Below are 18,398 nucleotides of genomic sequence, written 5' to 3'. Positions count from 1 at the left end.
GCATGCTGGGATGCTGCCGGGGTCAAAGGGGAGGGGCGGGGCCGGAGAGCCGCTCGAGACGGAGGGGAAGATGGCGTCTACGGCGGCCGGGAAGCAGCGGATCCCTAAAGTGGCGAAGGTGGGGAACGGGATGCGGCCTGTGCGCGTTTATCCGGGCCTGGGCCTCCGAGGGCCTCGCGAGGCCTTTACTTCCCGGGCAAAGCTGAATGGGGGGGAGGAAGCAGGCGGGAAGGCGGCGCCGAGAGAGATGGCGGGGACCGAGAAGGGGGAGGCAGGAGCCGGAGGAGGAAGGCGGGGGGCAAATAAATGTGTTACTTATTTACTTAGAGCATTTGCACCCCGCTCGTCAGCCCAAAAGGCTTACACGAAATCGAAACAAGACATTCCCAACCCGCAGGCTTACATTCTAATGAACAAACAAACAGGCAAATTAATAAAAACGCAACGCACAAGGAACGAGGAACAAGGAGGGGAGTGGGAAATAAAACTCTAAAAAAGGCACCAATTTCTAGACAGTTAACTGTATCTATAATGGGCACCACTGGTTGGCTCCCGTGGATGCTTTGCTTGAGATTCCTGCATTGCAGGGGTTGGATTAGGGGACCCTCCGGGAACCTTACTGCTCTGGAGTTGTAGGATAGTGCAGTAGGAGTAGTAATAATAAAGATGCATAGGAAGGCAGGTGCAACCTGATGCAGAAGAAGATGGGGCATTTCATGAACCTGGGACCCCCAGGGTCATGTATGCCCCTACAGGAAATACCGCAGTAGACATGCAGCGTTTCCACCATACAGACCTAGTGCATTGAATCAAGAGGAGAGGATGCAGTCAAAGTTCCCCCAAGTAGAAGGCAGTGATAATTAAGAACTAAGCCTGGGAGCTGTAACCCCCACCCCAGATTCCCTCATGAAACTGATCTGCATCATGACATCAGTCGGGTCAGAGGGAGGATCATGGGGGGAAACAAAACCCAGATGATGACCACCAGCAGAACACGGCTGCTGCTGATGCCACCAGTGAATTTTGTGCCCCCTAATTTCACTCTTCTGGAGGAAAGTCCAAATGCCCAACCCTCATTTTTGCCACTTCACTTGCAAAATGGGATAGTAAAGTGGGGGGGATACCTCCTTTTGGCTCAGCCACACAAATGCAACCATTTCCCATGGAGTTGCATGCTTATTCATAAGTAAAGCAACACTACTAGGTTTGACCATACTGAAACCCTAAATGACGGTTTTTGTTTTGTTAAATGTATATGCCACCCTTCATCCAAGCATCACAGGATGGCTTACAGTATAAAAGCACAAAAATACATTTGGACCGGGGCTTGCTTTTGAGGACCAGGCTTAGATTCTATGCACATTTGGTTATACGTAGTGGGATTTGGTTCTGAGTAGATGCAGGCTATAAAGTAGTTTTACTTTTTAAGAGAAGAAACTTTAGCAGGCACAGTTTGTTGTGCAGAAAGCGAGAAAAGCTGCACTTGCTGAAATTTCTTTTCCTTCACAACTGTTAAAACAAATGGGAGTCATTTGTATCTTGCCACCCTCCCTGAAAGGGAAGTTAAAATAAAGTATAGCCACCACCCTTTTATTAAGCAAATTTTGGATGACCCAACCATTTGCTGTCTTGAGCAGCACAAAACAAGTGGACCCAAAAGGATTTTATTGTGACCACAGTAAAACTATAGATTGACATTGTTTTTTATTGTTGAATTCAGAGGCAACACCTGCCCTATCGGGTAACATTGTGTCAAACTGCATGCAGTCAGCCACCATCTTAATGGCAGGGTATTGGTAGAGGGCATGCTGATTAATTCTACCTTTCCTAATGGTCATCATGATCCATGCAAAATGTACAGTTATCTATTAGGATACTTTTTTAAAATGAGAAATGCTCCTGACAGCAAAAGCAATGTCTGTAAAAACTCATTGTGTAATTCCCAAATTACAAATAACTAAAAATGCTATAAATAGATTACATCCTGGAATCAAAAAGTGTTCTGATAAGAATGGAACAACCAAAACTTCAAACAAAATTGAATCATTTAGATTGTGTGAGTGTAAAGAAAGAGTTAATTCCTCTTCTGGTGAATGACTTAATTTTTTATTTTTGAAAGGCAAATTGACCTGAAAGATTGCATTTTGTCATAGCCAACATTTCTATCATAGCATCACATACACTGCATGAGCGAACTTTATTGATTTTTTAAAAATGACTTTGTGCATATATTTCTGTTTCACAAGAAACCCTCTAGGTAACTTTTAAGAATAAAATAAAATATTAAGAATATCTGTTGCAGTGTTGTGCTGAATTACAGAAGGTTTTTGGTACTTTTACATAAAATTATATATATATAGATAGAGAGAGAGTGTGTGTGTGTGTGTGTGAACACTTGTGGAATTACATTTGTTACCTCCATGCATAGAATGCTAAAATATGTCATTACAAGAAATGGTTTGTCCCCCAGGTGAAAAACAAAGCCCCAGCCGAGGTACAGATCACAGCAGAGCAACTTTTAAGAGAAGCTAAAGAAAGAGAACTTGAGCTTCTTCCCCCACCTCCTCAACAGAAGATCACAGATGAAGAGGAGCTAAATGATTATAAACTTCGAAAAAGAAAGGCAAGTAAACATCATGCTTATCAAATGCTAAATATTTGGGTTTTATTTATTTGAATTTGTATCCCAGAATCTCTTGATGTGTAATAACTTGTTGAAACATAAAAAGGTAAAGGTACCCCTGCCCGTACGGGCCAGTCTTGACAGACTCTGGGGTTGTGCGCCCATCTCACTCAAGAGGCCAGGGGCCAGCGCTGTCCGGAGACACTTCCGGGTCACGTGGCCAGCGTGACATCGCTGCTCTGGCGAGCCAGAGCCGCACACGGAAACGCCGTTTACCTTCCCGCTGGTAAGCGGTCCCTATTTATCTACTTGCACCCGGAGGTGCTTCGAACTGCTAGGTTGGCAGGCGCTGGGATCGAGCAACGGGAGTGCACCCCGCCGCAGGGATTCGAACCGCCGACCTTTCGATCGGCAAGTCCTAGGCGCTGAGGCTTTAACCCACAGCGCCACCTGCGTCCCATTGTTGAAACATACTGTAACCTTAAAAAACCCTTTCCCTCCGTGGCTTAAGTCTGGCTGCCTGATGCTAACCATACAATACATTGCTTCCTAAAAGGTTTCATTCTAGGGACGCTCAAGAGGAAGGAGTTCTATACACGTGGAAGAGCTACTCCAGACTTTCACTAGCTATTAAGAACACATCTTCATATGCAGTTGTCACTTGCTGGGTTTTGGGGGGAACATGATGATATATAAGAAAAGTAGTGTTCTCTAAGATAGTTGTTTCTGAGAAGTGCTATCAGTGGATCGATTGATAAAATTATCCTTTAATAGTGGCATTTCAGTATTTGTCATTATTCTTTCAAAAACATATATCATTCAACACTTTAGTCTCTAAGCAGTGTACAGTAAAGTTAAAAAGATAAAATCGGTAAAGCCATAAAAAATTAAATGCCTGCTGAAATAAAGGTGCTAAAAGTTTGACAGGGAGGGGGCCTGTCTGATCCCAGCTGGGAAGAAATTCTAAAGAGTTGGGCCAACAATACTGAATACATAGTTGTGCACCTGAGCCATGGGATCCCACTATCACAAACTCTCCTGAAGACCTCAGTGATCAAGGCAGGGTTATGAGGAATCAGGCAGTCCTTAAGGTATGCTGGACCTAAATCACATGACTGAATACTTCTCCATGATTAAAAAACAACAACACCAGAACTCAGACAGTCAAATTCCTTACCAATCTCCTTTTGGTTACACAGTACAGTTACACACTCTACTTTTCTCCCTAGACCTTTGAAGATAATATAAGAAAAAACCGGACAGTTATCAGTAACTGGATCAAGTACGCGCAATGGGAGGAAAGCCTCAAGGAAGTACAAAGGTACTTTGTTAAGAGTTGCGTTTCAAGCACCACCAGCCATATGAATAACTTACAGTGCCCAGCTCTCTTAATATGAATCACACATGTATTAATTTCAACAATGTTTTGCTCTCAGGGCTCGTTCCATCTACGAACGTGCTCTAGATGTAGACTACCGAAATGTCACCCTTTGGCTGAAGTATGCCGAGATGGAAATGAAGAACCGCCAAGTTAATCATGCCCGAAACATCTGGGATCGTGCTATTACTACTCTACCAAGAGTCAACCAGTTCTGGTAAGCGAAGTATGGTTTGCTGCTTGGCAGACAAATCGGTAAACCATAGTATATCTTCCTCTCTAAATGGGAGACAAAGCATCTATTTCTGATCATCTGAAAAGTATTTGATAAAAATAAATAAATACTGTATTGGAAAGTGTATTTATTGTATTCTATAGATTGTAGTTTTCTGAAAAAGAGATGTCACTGCATCTTGCATAGTTATTGGTGAACTATTTGCTTGCCCTGGGCGATGACCAGGATCCAGAATAGGAATCTGCACTTGGGTGTGCTAGATACCAAATGTGCAAGCACTCTGTATTCAGGAACCATATGCGATTTTTAAAAAAGATGTTAACTAGAACATAGACTTAGGTGTGGAGAGTGATTAGCCTGGGTTAAGCTTCTTACGTTGCTTTTATTTGGAAAGGTACAAATATACGTACATGGAAGAGATGCTGGGAAATGTTGCTGGAGCCCGCCAGGTGTTTGAGCGCTGGATGGAATGGCAGCCAGAAGAACAATCCTGGCATTCTTACATTAACTTTGAGCTGAGGTACAAGGAGGTGGACAGAGCACGCTCTATATATGAGAGATATATCCTTTTGAGGCTGCTTCTATTTCAGCCTAAGGTTTTACTTTTCTGTTGTTGCTTTGTTCACATTTTGTCTTTAGGCCAAATGAAAGCAGCATCTTTCCAACCTGGTTATCTGCGGAATGTAGGAATTTGGAAGTTGAAGGAGAAGGGTACTAACTTACCTGTCTTCCTGACAGCTAATTTCCTATGTTGAGGAATATTGTTTTTACTTTGAAGGAGCCTTCAGTCATGTGATGATTCTCTTGCCATCTGAATCCTTAGAGCAGTGTTTCCCAACCTTTTTTGGGCAAAGGCACACCTGTTTCATGAAAAAAATCTCGAGGCACACCACCATTAGCAAATGTTTAAAAAATTAACTCTTTGCCTATATTGACTATATATAAAGTAACTCTCTTTAATAGGATTCAAATAAATACAGGATTAAATAAATACAGGATTAAAATACAACATTTAAACATCAAAATGCGGTTGAGTTGCAGAATTCTGCAAGCAGAATAAATTCCACAGCCCCGATGCATTGGCACCTCATGCCGTTTGAGTTGCAGAATTTATTCAGCACACAGAAAATGGCCTTTTGGGGGGTGAATGTGGATGAAGCAGGAAGAGAACTTAAAAAAAAAGGCATGCATGAAATCTAGCCCCAAACACACACACGCACACTTTCCCCAAAGTGGTTGATGACGCAGGATATTTCCACATGCTTCAAAAATGCACATTAAATAAAATGAGAGAGAGGAGTGCACGCACTCACCTGCCAGCCTCGGAGCTGTGGAATGCAGCGACATGAAGCAGTCTGTGTCCTTCCAGGCGCCAACTCAGACCTGCCGTGCTGTTTCGTTCCCCCGGCGTCGCTGCCTTCATCCAGCCGGATGCCTCTCCTGCCCAAGGGACGTGTCAGCAGCCACCCGGCGCAGGACGGCCCCACTTCCTGCTGCCCACAAGGCTTTGGGGTGAGAAACACGGAGGGGCAGGAGAGTGGAGGTTCCCTTAATTGGAAAAAGCAGGGAGGCAGGCTGCTTGATGCCTGCTGAAGGGAATCCCGAAGGCGTGATCGCGCAGGCCCAGTAGCGAGCGGCGATGGGATGTGGTAGCAGCGGCGGCACACGAAGTCCCCCAGGCAGCGGAGCAGCTCGCCCGTCGAAGCCTGCACGAAGCCTGCCGCGGGGAGCCGGGGGCGGCGGCGCGGTTGCCGGGCAGCGGCGGGGGTGGTGGTGGCGGTGGCTGCTTGCCGCCCTCCTGGGCGGAGGCGGGCACGGTGGGCACCAGCACGGCCAAGGGCCCCTGCTTGGTGCCGTCGGATGTGGGAGCTCGCTCGCTCGCCGCCCCGCGTGTGCTCGCCGAGCATGCGCAGGCCCAGTAGCGAGCGGCGATAGGATGTAGCGAGCGGCGATGGGGCTAGCCGGAGAGGGCGAGCCCCCTCCGCTCCGGCCCTAAAAAGGGCAAGCCACGCCCCCTCCAGCCAGCCGATTGCCTGGCCAGGAGGCGTGGCCGGATGGGATTCCCCTGCTCTCGCGGGGGCTGAGATGGGATTCCCCACTCACGTGGGGGCGGATGGGATTCCCCGCTCACGTGGGGAAGGGTGTGATGCCCGCAACCCCACCTCCTGGGGCAGGCCCAGTAGCGAGCGGATGCGCAGGCCCAGTAGCGAGCGGCAATGGGATGTGGGAGCTCGCTCGCTCGCCGCACCGCATGTGCTCGCCGCCGCCGCCCCGCCTCTCACTGCCCGACTCGCCCGCCTCCACGGAACACAAGGCAAAGTTCCACGGCACACTAGTGTGCCGCGGAACACCGGTTGGGAAACACTGCCTTAGAGGCCAGGTACAAGTGTATCACTTCAGAGACAATTAGGCCCTGGGTGTCACCTTTTCATCTGCTGCTGAAACCTAGCAGCAAAAGACGCCATTCCAAAAGCATGATCCTATGCAGACGTAGGTGCCCCTTGGCTCCCTGTTGGATGAGACTACATGTTGTGCATTCAGTTATGCTCAGTGACCGCAATGCTTTCACTAATTCTGCCTGGTATGAATTAGGCTTTGAAGAAACCAGTTTTTATCTTGAATGTTGTTGGGTTGAGAGTAACATAACAGGAGACGTGCTGAAACATGTGAAAAGCATGCAACATTGGAAGGAAGGGATTTGCTTTCACATCAGGACCCACATGCACAAAGGTTTATTGGAGGTTATATAGGATAAAGGTGCCCCTAAAGTGCTGCCAGCTTGATTGAGATTTAAAAACAACAACAAATTATTTGAGTCTTGCTGCATTTACCAGTTTCCCAAAATCTTAGATCTGTATCCTAAATCATTCTGTTTCCCCATGAAATATAAAACTTCACCATCCTTTTGTTATCCTTGCATAATATATTTGTGGCATTTTATTCTTAAAAGTTAGAAGTTAAAATGAAATTCTTCATACTTTGAATTCCTTAACATCTTCCACTTGTCATTGTGCATCCCGATGTTAAGAACTGGATCAAGTATGCCCGTTTTGAAGAAAAACATAGTTATTTTGCCCATGCAAGGAAAGTATTTGAGAGAGCAGTGGAATTCTTTGGGGAAGAACATATGAATGAGCATCTTTATGTAGCTTTTGCCAAATTTGAAGAGAACCAGAAAGAGGTAACATTTTGCTTATTAGAAAATATAGCTTGCATTTTGCAATCAAATGTATGTTTTTGACTGATACTGCAAAACCTTCCTTTCCCATTCAATGTTTCCCACCGCCAGATTCCCATCCATCTGTGCTTGTTCTCCAGCTTGCTCTGTATGGGTTTGTTAGTTGCCTGAGAAGGTGAAGGTGTCTTGCTTTCAGAGTTCCTATTTATCAGGTCTGCATGTGTGTGCTAAAGTCCACCTATCAATTGTGGACTTTCTTTAAGAATTTTATACCTTAGTGAGCAAGTGAAGCCCAAACATCTTCATACATTTTCTTTCTCAATATTTCAAGGCAGTTTGAGGGTTGGGGGAGGAAGTGGGAATGGGGGGAAAAAGTTAATTTTTTTCATATTGGGCATGATTTATAGAATCATAGAACTGTAGAGTTGGAGGGGGCCCAAGGGTCATCTAGTCCCACCCCTGCAATGCAGGAATCTCAGCTAAAGCATCCAGGACAGATGGTCATCCAGCCTCTGCTTAAAAACCTCCAAGGCAGGAGAGTCCACAACCTCCCAAGGGAGTCTGTTCCACTGTCAGAGCAGCTCTTACTGTCAGAACGTTTTCCTGATGTTTAGTCGGAATCTCTTTTCTTGTAACTTGAAGCCATTGGTTCAGCTCCTACCCTGTGGAGCAGGAGAAAGCAAGCTTGCTCCATTTTCCATGTGACAGCCCTTGAGATATTTGAAGATGACTTTCATCTCTCCTCTCAGGCTAAACATCACCAGCTCCTTCAACTGTTCTACACAATTTTAATATGGAGATAACATTATTTCAGTAGAACATTACTTCCAAATAAATTGCTTAAGTATTGTGACTTGGGTCTATTTGTTTCTGTTGTTGTCAGTTTCTAGCAACTAGACCACAGTGCAACATAGAACTTATATTGGACTTCTTGGTTTTATAAAAAATGTTAGCTTATATATATTTGAGTAAAATGAGAACCTTGTTATGTGCTCAAGCTGATAGTTGTATCTCTTGCCTTGTAGAACTTTACTCTGAGAAATGGCTGAGGATTTGAGTTGTGAGTCAGTGCACACGGAGTCAGATTGTTGGTTCATCTAGTCCTGTACTGTTTATTCTTCAAGGTCTCAGCCAGGGTTCTTTCCCAAGATCATCTGCCTATCCTTTAACTGAAAAGTTTGTGCTACTACGCATTCATGTAGAGCATATTTCTTCGTGCTTTCTAAGCTGTTGCTTTTTCCAGTTTGAAAGGGTGAGAGTAATCTATAAATACGCCCTGGACAGAATCCCAAAGCATGAAGCTCAAGAGCTCTTCAAAAATTACACCATTTTTGAGAAGAAGTTTGGGGACCGACGAGGCATCGAGGATATTATAGTTAGCAAGAGAAGATTCCAGTATGAAGAAGAAGTGAAAGTGAGTGCAGCAACTGCTGGGGGCAAATGGAAGCATAAACTGCCATCTCCAGAATACTACTAAGAGCTTGTATTTCTGAAGTTCTCTGTTCTCTCTTAAAGGCTAATCCACATAATTATGATGCCTGGTTTGATTACCTGAGGCTTGTGGAAAGTGATGCGGATCCTGATGCTGTACGTGAAGTTTATGAACGAGCCATTGCCAATGTTCCTCCAATTCAAGAAAAGAGGCACTGGAAGAGGTATATTTATCTGTGGATCAATTATGCACTGTATGAAGAGCTAGAGGCAAAGGTACAACTCCTGAATTTCTTTGATTTTCTGAGTAACAAAATGTGACTTGTGTTTACCTATGGAATTATTTTAAATAAATTATTAATTTTTGTGTGTGTATGTGTGTATATATGTGTATATGTATATGTATAAATGATGACTCATTCAAGTGGGCAAAATCCATTTGCTGCCCTTTTATTCTGCCTCCTCCCTGTCAATTAAAAAACAGTAAATATCAGAACAACATAAACAGTAGAACAGTGATTAAAAGCAGCATTTAAAAACTAAAACAGAGATAAAAATACGCATCATTTATTTAAAAGCCTTGGAAGTGAAAAGGCTTCCACCCAGTGCCCACACCATGGGCACCATGTGAGCCTCTCTGGGAAAAGAGTTCCACTGCCATGGTGCACCTAGCGTTACTTTCACCCTCGGGTTACTTCCAGAGGTCCTGTTAAACAGTCTCAATGCATAGGCAGTTTGGTTGTCAAGAAAATGGTCCCTGAGGAAAGTGGGCCCCAGGTTGTATAGGGCTTTAAAGGAGTCTGAATTGTGCTCCGAAATGGAGCAGAAAACACTGAAACACTTCAAGCCACTGGTGTGATATGTGCCCAATATCTAGTTGCAATTAGTAGTATAGCAGCTATATTTTGAACCCCCTAGAGAGTAAAAGAGGGAATGAGGAGAAATGGGGACGTGAAGAGGGGGGAAAGCTGATGGTGGAGAGCTGTAAGCAGGTCTAGGTTTCTAGAGTAGGAGTACAGGTTTAAGTAGTATAACTTAACACAGGCAGCAAGATAGACAACTTTCCTAAGGGGCATTCTGAATATAATTGCTTAGAAGCGTTTGTTCTGAATATGTGACATAGAATGTGTTCTTTCTCAGGATCCAGAGCGGACAAGACAAGTGTATCAAGCTTGTGTTGAACTCATTCCTCATAAAAAGGTACTACATTCTGTTGTATGCCTGGGGTTCGTACATAAGGGTGTACATGTGTGAGTGGAGGTCATTTTTCACCTCAGTTCTAAGTTCAAGAGTCCCCCTGTATAGAAATATTGGCCCTGTTTTGGCCAAAGTTTTGGCTATGGTTCACTGAACCAATAAAAGCTGGTTGCAGTTGATTTCTCCCGTAGTCTAAACCTGTTCACATTCCCTCAGAAACAAGTTACACTTTGCCCCATGGGACTTGCAGGAAGGCAAGTGAACATAGGCTTGGCAGAGACAAAAAAGACAGCTACACAGTGATGTGAGTTCCCTGGGAAAACTTGAATTGGAAAATTGCCTATGCAAATTAGAACATTTTCTGAAGTCCCTAGAGAGTGATATTATATGGCAATGTATTTACTTCTATTTATTAAACTAATTAAGAATTTTGAAACTGCCAAGCTTTTCTAATATTTATTTGCAACTGGCATCCATTAATTGTTACTCTTGAACTTATGAAACAAAATATTCAATGGAAAAGAAAGCACTGGACAGTTTTCTGCAGAATTTACCCCCTGCCATCACTGCAGCAACACACACAGATATGGCTCTCCATGTGTTTCAAAAAAACTCTTTATCAGGGAAAATGCTTTGTGCTTGTTAATAACCATTCTTTGGGACAAGTTTTCTGCATTGGCATATTTAAGAAGACTTTATTTTAGTTGAATTGGAGGCATTGCTCTCAGAGAATCTTTATTATTTCTCTTTTCAGTTTACATTTGCCAAAATATGGCTGTTGTATGCTCAATTTGAAATAAGACAGAAGAATCTCCAGTTTGCCAGGCGAGCATTGGTAAGGAAAATAAAGTGATTCTCCAGGTTAATTCCTTTGTGATATAATGAGGGTGATCTGCTGATCTGCCATGATTTTTCATCATTTTTTAAAGAAAAATGTTTTGTATTTGCATATTGAACAACAGTTACAGATAACAAAACTTGCTATCTTGTTTCATATAAAAGCAACAGTATGACTCCAGCTCTGTAATTCTATAATTATGGGGCTGTGCAGTTACTGAAAGTATCTCATTCAAATGGTTAGTCGGTATAGCTAAAGATCCTTCCATATTTTATCAAGGGGCAGTTTTTGAATTTTGTTGTTAGCTGTTGAAGTGAGGGTTAAGTGTAACACTGCATTTCTCAATGCCATAGATAACCTTCTACCAGTGATCATTTGCATTTGTCCCCAGAGATGAACCGATCTACCCAGTGGGGTTTCTAAGCTGAATTGGAAGGGGAGGGTCAGGCCACTTCCTTCCCGACAAACTGATTTAGCCTATAGAAATGCTTCATCCCTAGTTTGCTTCTTTAACCAAGTTCTGGTAAGGAAAAGGAACCCACTGGACCTGATCAACACTCTGGGCACCACAGGGTAATTGACTTTCATTTAAGGAAGTGTCTTCATACCACCATTAGCCATTGGACCACTTGCCAGAAGTTTTGTCTTTCTTCCTCCTGCACATGTTTCCTGGTGCGTCTGAGCTTCTTTTGTAATGTATATTGAACAGGCCCAAAATATAACATTCTAACAATGATAGCTGTAGTTGTCAGGGCATGTCAAAACTGGGAGTGAGAATCAGACCTTAGAAGCCCACTCACTGTAATTTTGGGTGTGCCTCAAAAAAGCATGTTTGAATCTCGTGCTCTTTCTCTAACAGGCTTTGGGCAATTTCTGACTCTACTCTTTACAGGGAACATCCATAGGTAAATGTCCAAAGAACAAACTGTTTAAAGGCTACATTGAACTGGAGTTGCAGCTACGAGAGTTTGATCGTTGCCGGAAACTGTATGAGAAATTTCTAGAGTTTGCACCTGAAAACTGCACATCATGGATCAAGTTTGCAGAGTTAGAAACCATTCTTGGTGATGTTGATAGGGCCAGAGCTATATATGAGTTGGCTATTGGCCAGCCACGATTAGACATGCCAGAGGTAAGAGGGGTGCTGGAGTTTGCTGTGCTCTGCAACATATTTTTCTCTGGAGGGAATATATTATAACTCGGCTAATATGGGAGTAATAAACAGATTTGGATTTTGAATACAAAGTGCAATGATCTGCTGCAGCTGATTGCCCAGACAACCTATTGATGTGGGAATGTTCACTTTACTGTACCTTAATAACTGGCCTGTCTGCTTTCCTACTAGGTTCTTTGGAAATCTTACATAGACTTTGAAATTGAACAAGAGGAATATGAGAACACAAGAAATCTTTATCGGCGATTGCTTCAGAGAACGCAGCATGTCAAGGTATGTACTCGGTTAGGCAGAACTAGATTCCACTGTAGTTCATTGGTATAAAAGGCTGTGTGCAGTTTTTTTTTTAAGCATGTATTAATTTTCAAATAAAAACATCCAATTAACATATCAAATCAAATCCAATAAAAATAAAAAACTAAAATAAAAAAGGTCCAATTGTCTTCCAAATTGTAATAATTTTGTCTTGACTTCCCACGGTCTGAATTTCGAAGCGCATTCAACATCATAGTCCTGCCTCTCATCATCCTCAATGTTATTCATAATTCCATGTCCGATTTTTCCCTTCCACATTTTGACTCTGGTTCTACGATCCTCATTCATGTCAGAAAACAGATACTTTTTTTCCCCTATGGAGTGCAGATTTATCCGTATATTGTACTCCTTCAGCTGTTTTTTCATCTCACCGCTTCATTTCATTGCATCCAATTTCAAAGTTCTGTCCAGCTCTTTGAGAGTTGTTATTTTGGCAGCTCCCAGATCGTTAATCTTTCCTGTCCAGGTGTTATCAAAGAAAGAGAGAGAAATTTCCTTCTGTAACCTCCTTGTTGATTTATCTTAAATAGACTGTTTGCAATGTAGCCATATATCACACAGTTAGCAATTGGCCTTTGGAATCCTCTCAGTCCCCCCTCCGGGCCCTAGAGGGGGGCTGCCAGACATCCATTTAGCCCTCTCTCGCTTGTAATAATAATACAAAAAATCTTTTTGCAAACAGTTGTATATGTAATATACAATATGTAATATTGTTTCCAGTCTTTATAACCAATCATCTGTTAGCTCCCGTTTCTCTTAATCAGGGAAGTATCTCAGATATTCAGTAACGACGTGGTGGGTGGGAGCCATTTTGTCCTTTGTCCTTTGTTTTCGTCTTTAACAGACATTTCCGGTCTTAGAAGAGAAGTGGCTGCGAGTAGATCCCAATTATATATGAAAGTCCATCTGAACTCACTTTTTGAAGAGCAATTTAAGTTCTTAATGAGACTTGGCATGCATTACGGATTGTTGATATTAAGGATAAAAGAATATTTTTTTACATACCAAGCCCCTCCACATTCCAAACGTCATGATGAGGATCTCTTTGAAGTTCGATCTTTTGCACCAGAGACTGTACATACTGCAGGTTTTTTCCAGCTTCTTCAATTCAGAGCGTGTCTGTTTGTTTTCCAAATCTTTATATTTTCCCAAACAGATGCGTCCGGCTATGGGGTGGCGTCGCAGGAGTGTCAGCCGTCCCTAGCTCCGTGACCTAGTGCCCCTGCCGTCTGCCATATCGGCAATCTGGGGCAGACCGCGGGTCGTTGAGACAGTCCTCCCCAATTACCCCCATATCAGCCCTGAATTATTGGAACGGCTGAGGTCTGATTGTGTGGGATCAGCCATTTTCCACTGCCGGAAACAGGAAGTCTGTGTGCAGTTTTTTTGAAGCTTAAGTAACCCCACTGGAGAAGTCAGCAAGCTTGTAATTTAGGCTACCTTGATAGAACTGTTAATTTAATTCTGGTTTGCTTAGAAAATGAATGAGTTTATTTTGATGGGGTTGCCTTTAAAATTGCTACAGAATTTTAAGGCCTGGGGCAATATAGGCCAGGAGAACTTACCGAGCTCTTAAACAGCATTCAGCATGGCCCACATCGCACCCAAACTGATCCATCTTTCAGGGCTTTGGAACCAATAAAGCAAAGAAGCCAACTTACTACTACATACAGTGGTACCTTGGGTCAAGAACATAATTTGTTCTGGAGGTCTGTTCTTAACCTGAAACTGTTCTTAACCTGAAGCACCACTTTAGCTAATGGGGTCTCCCGCTGCCGCTGTGCTGCCACCACCCAATTTCTGTTCTCATCCTGAAGCAAAGTTCTTAATCGGAGGTACTATTTCTGGTTTAGCAGAGTCTGTAACCTGAAGCGTCTGTAACCCGAGGTACCACTGTATTGAAAAGCAAATGCTGTGGTGCCTCGGTTTAAGAACAGCCCTGTTTACAAACTATTCAGTATACGAACTTTGCAAACTGGAAGTAGTGTTCCGGTTAGCAAACTTTACTTTGGTCTAAGAACAGAATCCGAATGGTGGAAGTGCACCGGTGGCAGGAGGTCTCATTAGGGAAAGCACGCCTCGGTTTAAGAACATTTCGGTTTAAGAACGGACTTCCAGAACGGATTAAGTTCATAAACCGAGGTACCATTGTAGATGTTGCCAACAGTGTAGGGACAGCTTGCATTTTTTCCAGTTGGAGTGATGGTCCAATAAACAGTCTGCCTTTCTTGTCTTTGGCCGCAAGGTGGAGCTACAACCTGTCATATCCATGACATTTGTCATGCAGAGTTTAGTGAGGGGAAATGTGGATAGGGAATTCAGCCATCCATCATTTTAAGTTTTAATGCCTCTGGTATAGGGAGTGACTAAATTAGAGACCTACTCCATAATCCACATCTTCATACCTTTGTCCAGACACCACTCACAATCACCCCTGAAGCTACTGGGCAATACAGTCTTTGTTTAGCAGATCTTTGTTTGTCTTGTTCCTCCAATCAAAATGTATGACAATCCTTCTGTTCAGATGGTACTTTCTCTCCCTCACCTTTCCTTACCCAGTTTTTAAAAAATTGTTATTTTTGTGTGTGCTTTTGAGAGCAATCTGACTTCTAAGTCATACACTTAGAAATAAAATAATTTAATTCAATGCTCCATTTTAATAAGAACTATAAAAAATCCAAAGCACCTTTTCTCACTTCTATAATATATTCTCTTATTTATTGCTATGAGCGCTGCATGCAACATACACAGCTCCAGAGCACTTGATATGCATTATATAACAATGGATTCGTGTTAAACCCTTTGGCAGCCTGTTTTCCTGTGTAAAGATTTGCCATATACCCTAATATGGACTTATTTGGTTTTGCTGTAGGTGTGGATCAGTTTTGCTCAGTTTGAACTCTCAGCAGGGAAAGATGACAGCTTACCACGGTGTCGGCAAGTATATGAAGAGGCTAATAAAACAATGAGAAATTGTGAGGAAAAAGAGGAGAGGCTTATGCTTCTGGAATCCTGGAGAAACTTTGAAGAGGAATTTGGAACCGAATCCAGCAAAGAGAGGGTAGACAAACTCATGCCAGAGAAAGTCAAGAAGAGGAGGAAACTTCAAGCTGAAGATGGGGTAAGAGCACAAGCTGAGACCTGGCTTTGCATGCTTGGGGGTGGCTTTTCAAGAAGCAATTTATACACCAGCAGAATCAAGTGAAGGTTTGTGTGAGCTATACTTGTGTGGAGTGTATAAGTGTGCATGTGCACACACAATTCATTGATTTACCGTGCAATTTTATTCATAAGTTCTGTTGTTCAGTAGGACTTGCTATCAGGTACATATGTATAACAGCCTTAATTTGTGTACTGCTTCATAGCAGTGCTTTTGAAGTGGTATGGAATAAAAATTAAAAACCACTCAAACCAAAACCTAAGTACAGTGGTGCCTCGCAAGACGAAATTAATTCGTTCCGCAAGTCTTTTCGTCTTGCGATGTTTTTCGTCTTGCGAAGCACGGTCCGTCACAACTGCGCCTCTTCAAGCGGCTTTAGGGAAAAAGCGAACAAACTCGCAAGACGTTTTCGTCTTGCGAAGCAAGCCCATAGGGAAATTCATCTTGCGAAGCGACGCAAAACCCGAAAAACCCTTTCGTCTTGCGCGTTTTTCGTTTTGTGAGGCATTCGTCTTGCGGGGCACCACTGTATTCACACAAGTAATAATATAAAAGTTTTCTAAAACACATGGCAGGTGGAGCCTAGGCTTCTCCCCGGCATTAGTTTTCTTTGGGCAGCTTTTTCTGCAAAGGGGGGCATTCAAAGATGCAGCTTCCTAATATGCAGCATGAAGTGCTATTATGCTGCTATTTTAAACTGTCTATGAAACATCAACTATTGCATGGAAACACTATTGAGAGCAGGAAAATTTATGTCTGATAAAGAAGCAAGCAGGCATAATGTTTTGGGTGTCTAACTATGTTAACTTTTCTCCTTCTAGTCTGATGCTGGCTGGGAAGAATACTATGATTACATCTTCCCAGAAGATGCTGCCAATCAGCCCAACCTCAAACTGCTTGCAATGGCTAAACTCTGGAAGAAGCAGCAACAAGATGATGATCCAGAGAGAGATCCAGACAAGGATGTGGATGAAAGCAGTCCCTAATACCACACTTGCTTTCCCTGTTCGATTTTGTACAGAATTTTTGCCAATGAATACAATAAATATTTCCAAAAAATATCACTGGCAATGTTTGAAATGCAAGAAAGAACCATTAACACTTCATCTAGTAGTAGTAATGTTATGTCTCCATGTGTGGGAAAAAGAGATGGGCAGCACCAGAAAACGAACTTAGAAGTAAAGCCCTGAAGCATTATTCACAGATGGAAATTTATTCTTTTATAAAAGATTTCCATTGCCCCAATTACAAAATCTATAGATCGGAGAGGTTCAGGCCTGAGAAATGAGCTATTACTGCTAGGCCTGTGTGATATAATGATATATCATTCAAAACCTGTTTGAAGACCACTTCATGATAACTGTTTCATTATACAGTGGTACCTTGGATTAAGAACTTAATTTGTTCTGGAGGTCCGTTCTTAACCTGAAACTGTTCTTAACCTGAAGCACCACTTTAGCTAATGGGGCCTCCCACTGCATGATTTCTGTTCTCATCCTGAAGCAAAGTTCTTAACCCGAGGCACTATTTCTGGGTTAGTGGAATCTGTAACCTGAAGCGTCTGTAACCCGAGGTACCACTGTATTTGACCCAGCAATACATTGTGAACAGCATTCAAAATTTCAGGGGGTGGTATAATTGTGAGCAATTTGAGAAGTCTGCCTCGGCACCTCCCCTTAACCATGGTGTTGATGCTTTAAGAAAGAGCCCTGCCTGCCTGCCTGCCCCTTCCTTCTCCTAGTCGCTCCTCCTGCTAGGAAGGACAGCCGAGCGCTGCCAGCCCAGCATTGCCAGCCCAGGTACAGCGATCAAGGATGTGTTGCTGGGAAGCAAAAAGCACTATCAGCCCAAGTGGTGCGATCCTTCCTTCTCCTGGTTGTTCTTTCCACTCCCCAGCCCAGGCGCCTTGGTTGTGCATGCTGCTGGAAAGGACCACCCAGAGCTTTAAGAAAGAGCATGGAGATCATGCAGCAAAAAGCCTCCCTCCCTCCACAGCCCAGCTACCCCTCCTTATTTCACACATCATGCTATACTGGTATATCGTGATGGTTAGCTAATGAGATGGTGTTGAAAACCTTTATTGCCTAGCCTTAATTGCTACTGCAAAGTGAGATGACTGCAACTTATTTTTATTGATTTCATGTTTCTTCAATCTGGTGCATACATGGTCCATTCCATGGGCACTGATATGGACCATTTAAGCACTCCTACAGGCTGTGAAATATTTATAGCCTATTATCAAATGGCTTACGAAATACAACATTTTGGAAGTTTGTTTTGAAGTATGCATGGCTTCCAAGTGAGAAATGGGCTCTAGGAGACCCTTGATAGTGCTTGTTTAATTGAGTTCTGGGGATACTGTTCATTTTGATTAGCCACCCACTGTATCTAGTTCTCTTCTATGTAATGGCAGATTTATTCTTACATCTGTGTATTGTGTGTACTGGGTACCAAAATGAGGATCAATGTAGAAAACCACAAAACTTAGCCAAAGCTATTTCTTACTCATTACAGAGTTGTTTTTCTTGACTGGGATTGCCTGAGTACAAAATTCTATTAATACAAGGCTGAGGAGTGCTGATTATAGCCACTATATTTGCATGTTACTATTATTAGTAACTATGGCTAGAGAAGCAGCCTACTTACAAACCAGAGGCCCTGATAATAAGAACCTTGTCTGAGTAAGGTGACATATTAGCACCACTCTACTTACTACTTTGCGAAGCAGCCACTGGCAAGAATAATAGTCTGAATAACTCAAACAGCATTCATACTAGCAAAACATATCGCATTTTTCGCTCTATAAGACACTTTCCCCCTCCTAAAAAGTAAGGGGAAATGTGTGTGCGTCTTATGGAGCGAATGCAGG

General features: G+C 42.9%; 2 protein-coding genes across 2 annotated transcripts in view; one reads left to right on the top strand and one right to left on the bottom strand.

Moving 5' to 3' along the window:
- The window catches only part of CFAP61 (cilia and flagella associated protein 61), a 177,446-nt gene that overhangs the window by 137,645 nt on the left and 21,403 nt on the right, over window positions 1-18,398 (bottom strand). The gene's annotated exons all lie outside the window — the stretch shown is intronic.
- On the top strand, window positions 39-16,590 carry CRNKL1 (crooked neck pre-mRNA splicing factor 1). Its single transcript, XM_081917818.1, has 14 exons — window positions 39-118; window positions 2,471-2,623; window positions 3,853-3,944; window positions 4,060-4,218; window positions 4,631-4,797; window positions 7,239-7,417; window positions 8,658-8,828; window positions 8,930-9,121; window positions 9,986-10,045; window positions 10,797-10,877; window positions 11,773-12,012; window positions 12,226-12,327; window positions 15,242-15,490; window positions 16,351-16,590. Exons 1-14 carry the CDS (start codon window positions 71-73, stop codon window positions 16,513-16,515), a joined length of 2,058 nt encoding a protein of 685 aa, XP_081773944.1. The 5' UTR covers window positions 39-70; the 3' UTR covers window positions 16,516-16,590.

The sequence above is a fragment of the Podarcis melisellensis genome (assembly GCF_964234715.1).
Source record: "Podarcis melisellensis genome assembly, chromosome: 7".
NCBI classification, from domain to species: domain Eukaryota; kingdom Metazoa; phylum Chordata; class Lepidosauria; order Squamata; family Lacertidae; genus Podarcis; species Podarcis melisellensis.
Note: the sequence above shows the minus strand (reverse complement) of the source record. Positions and strands in the feature narration are given on the sequence as shown.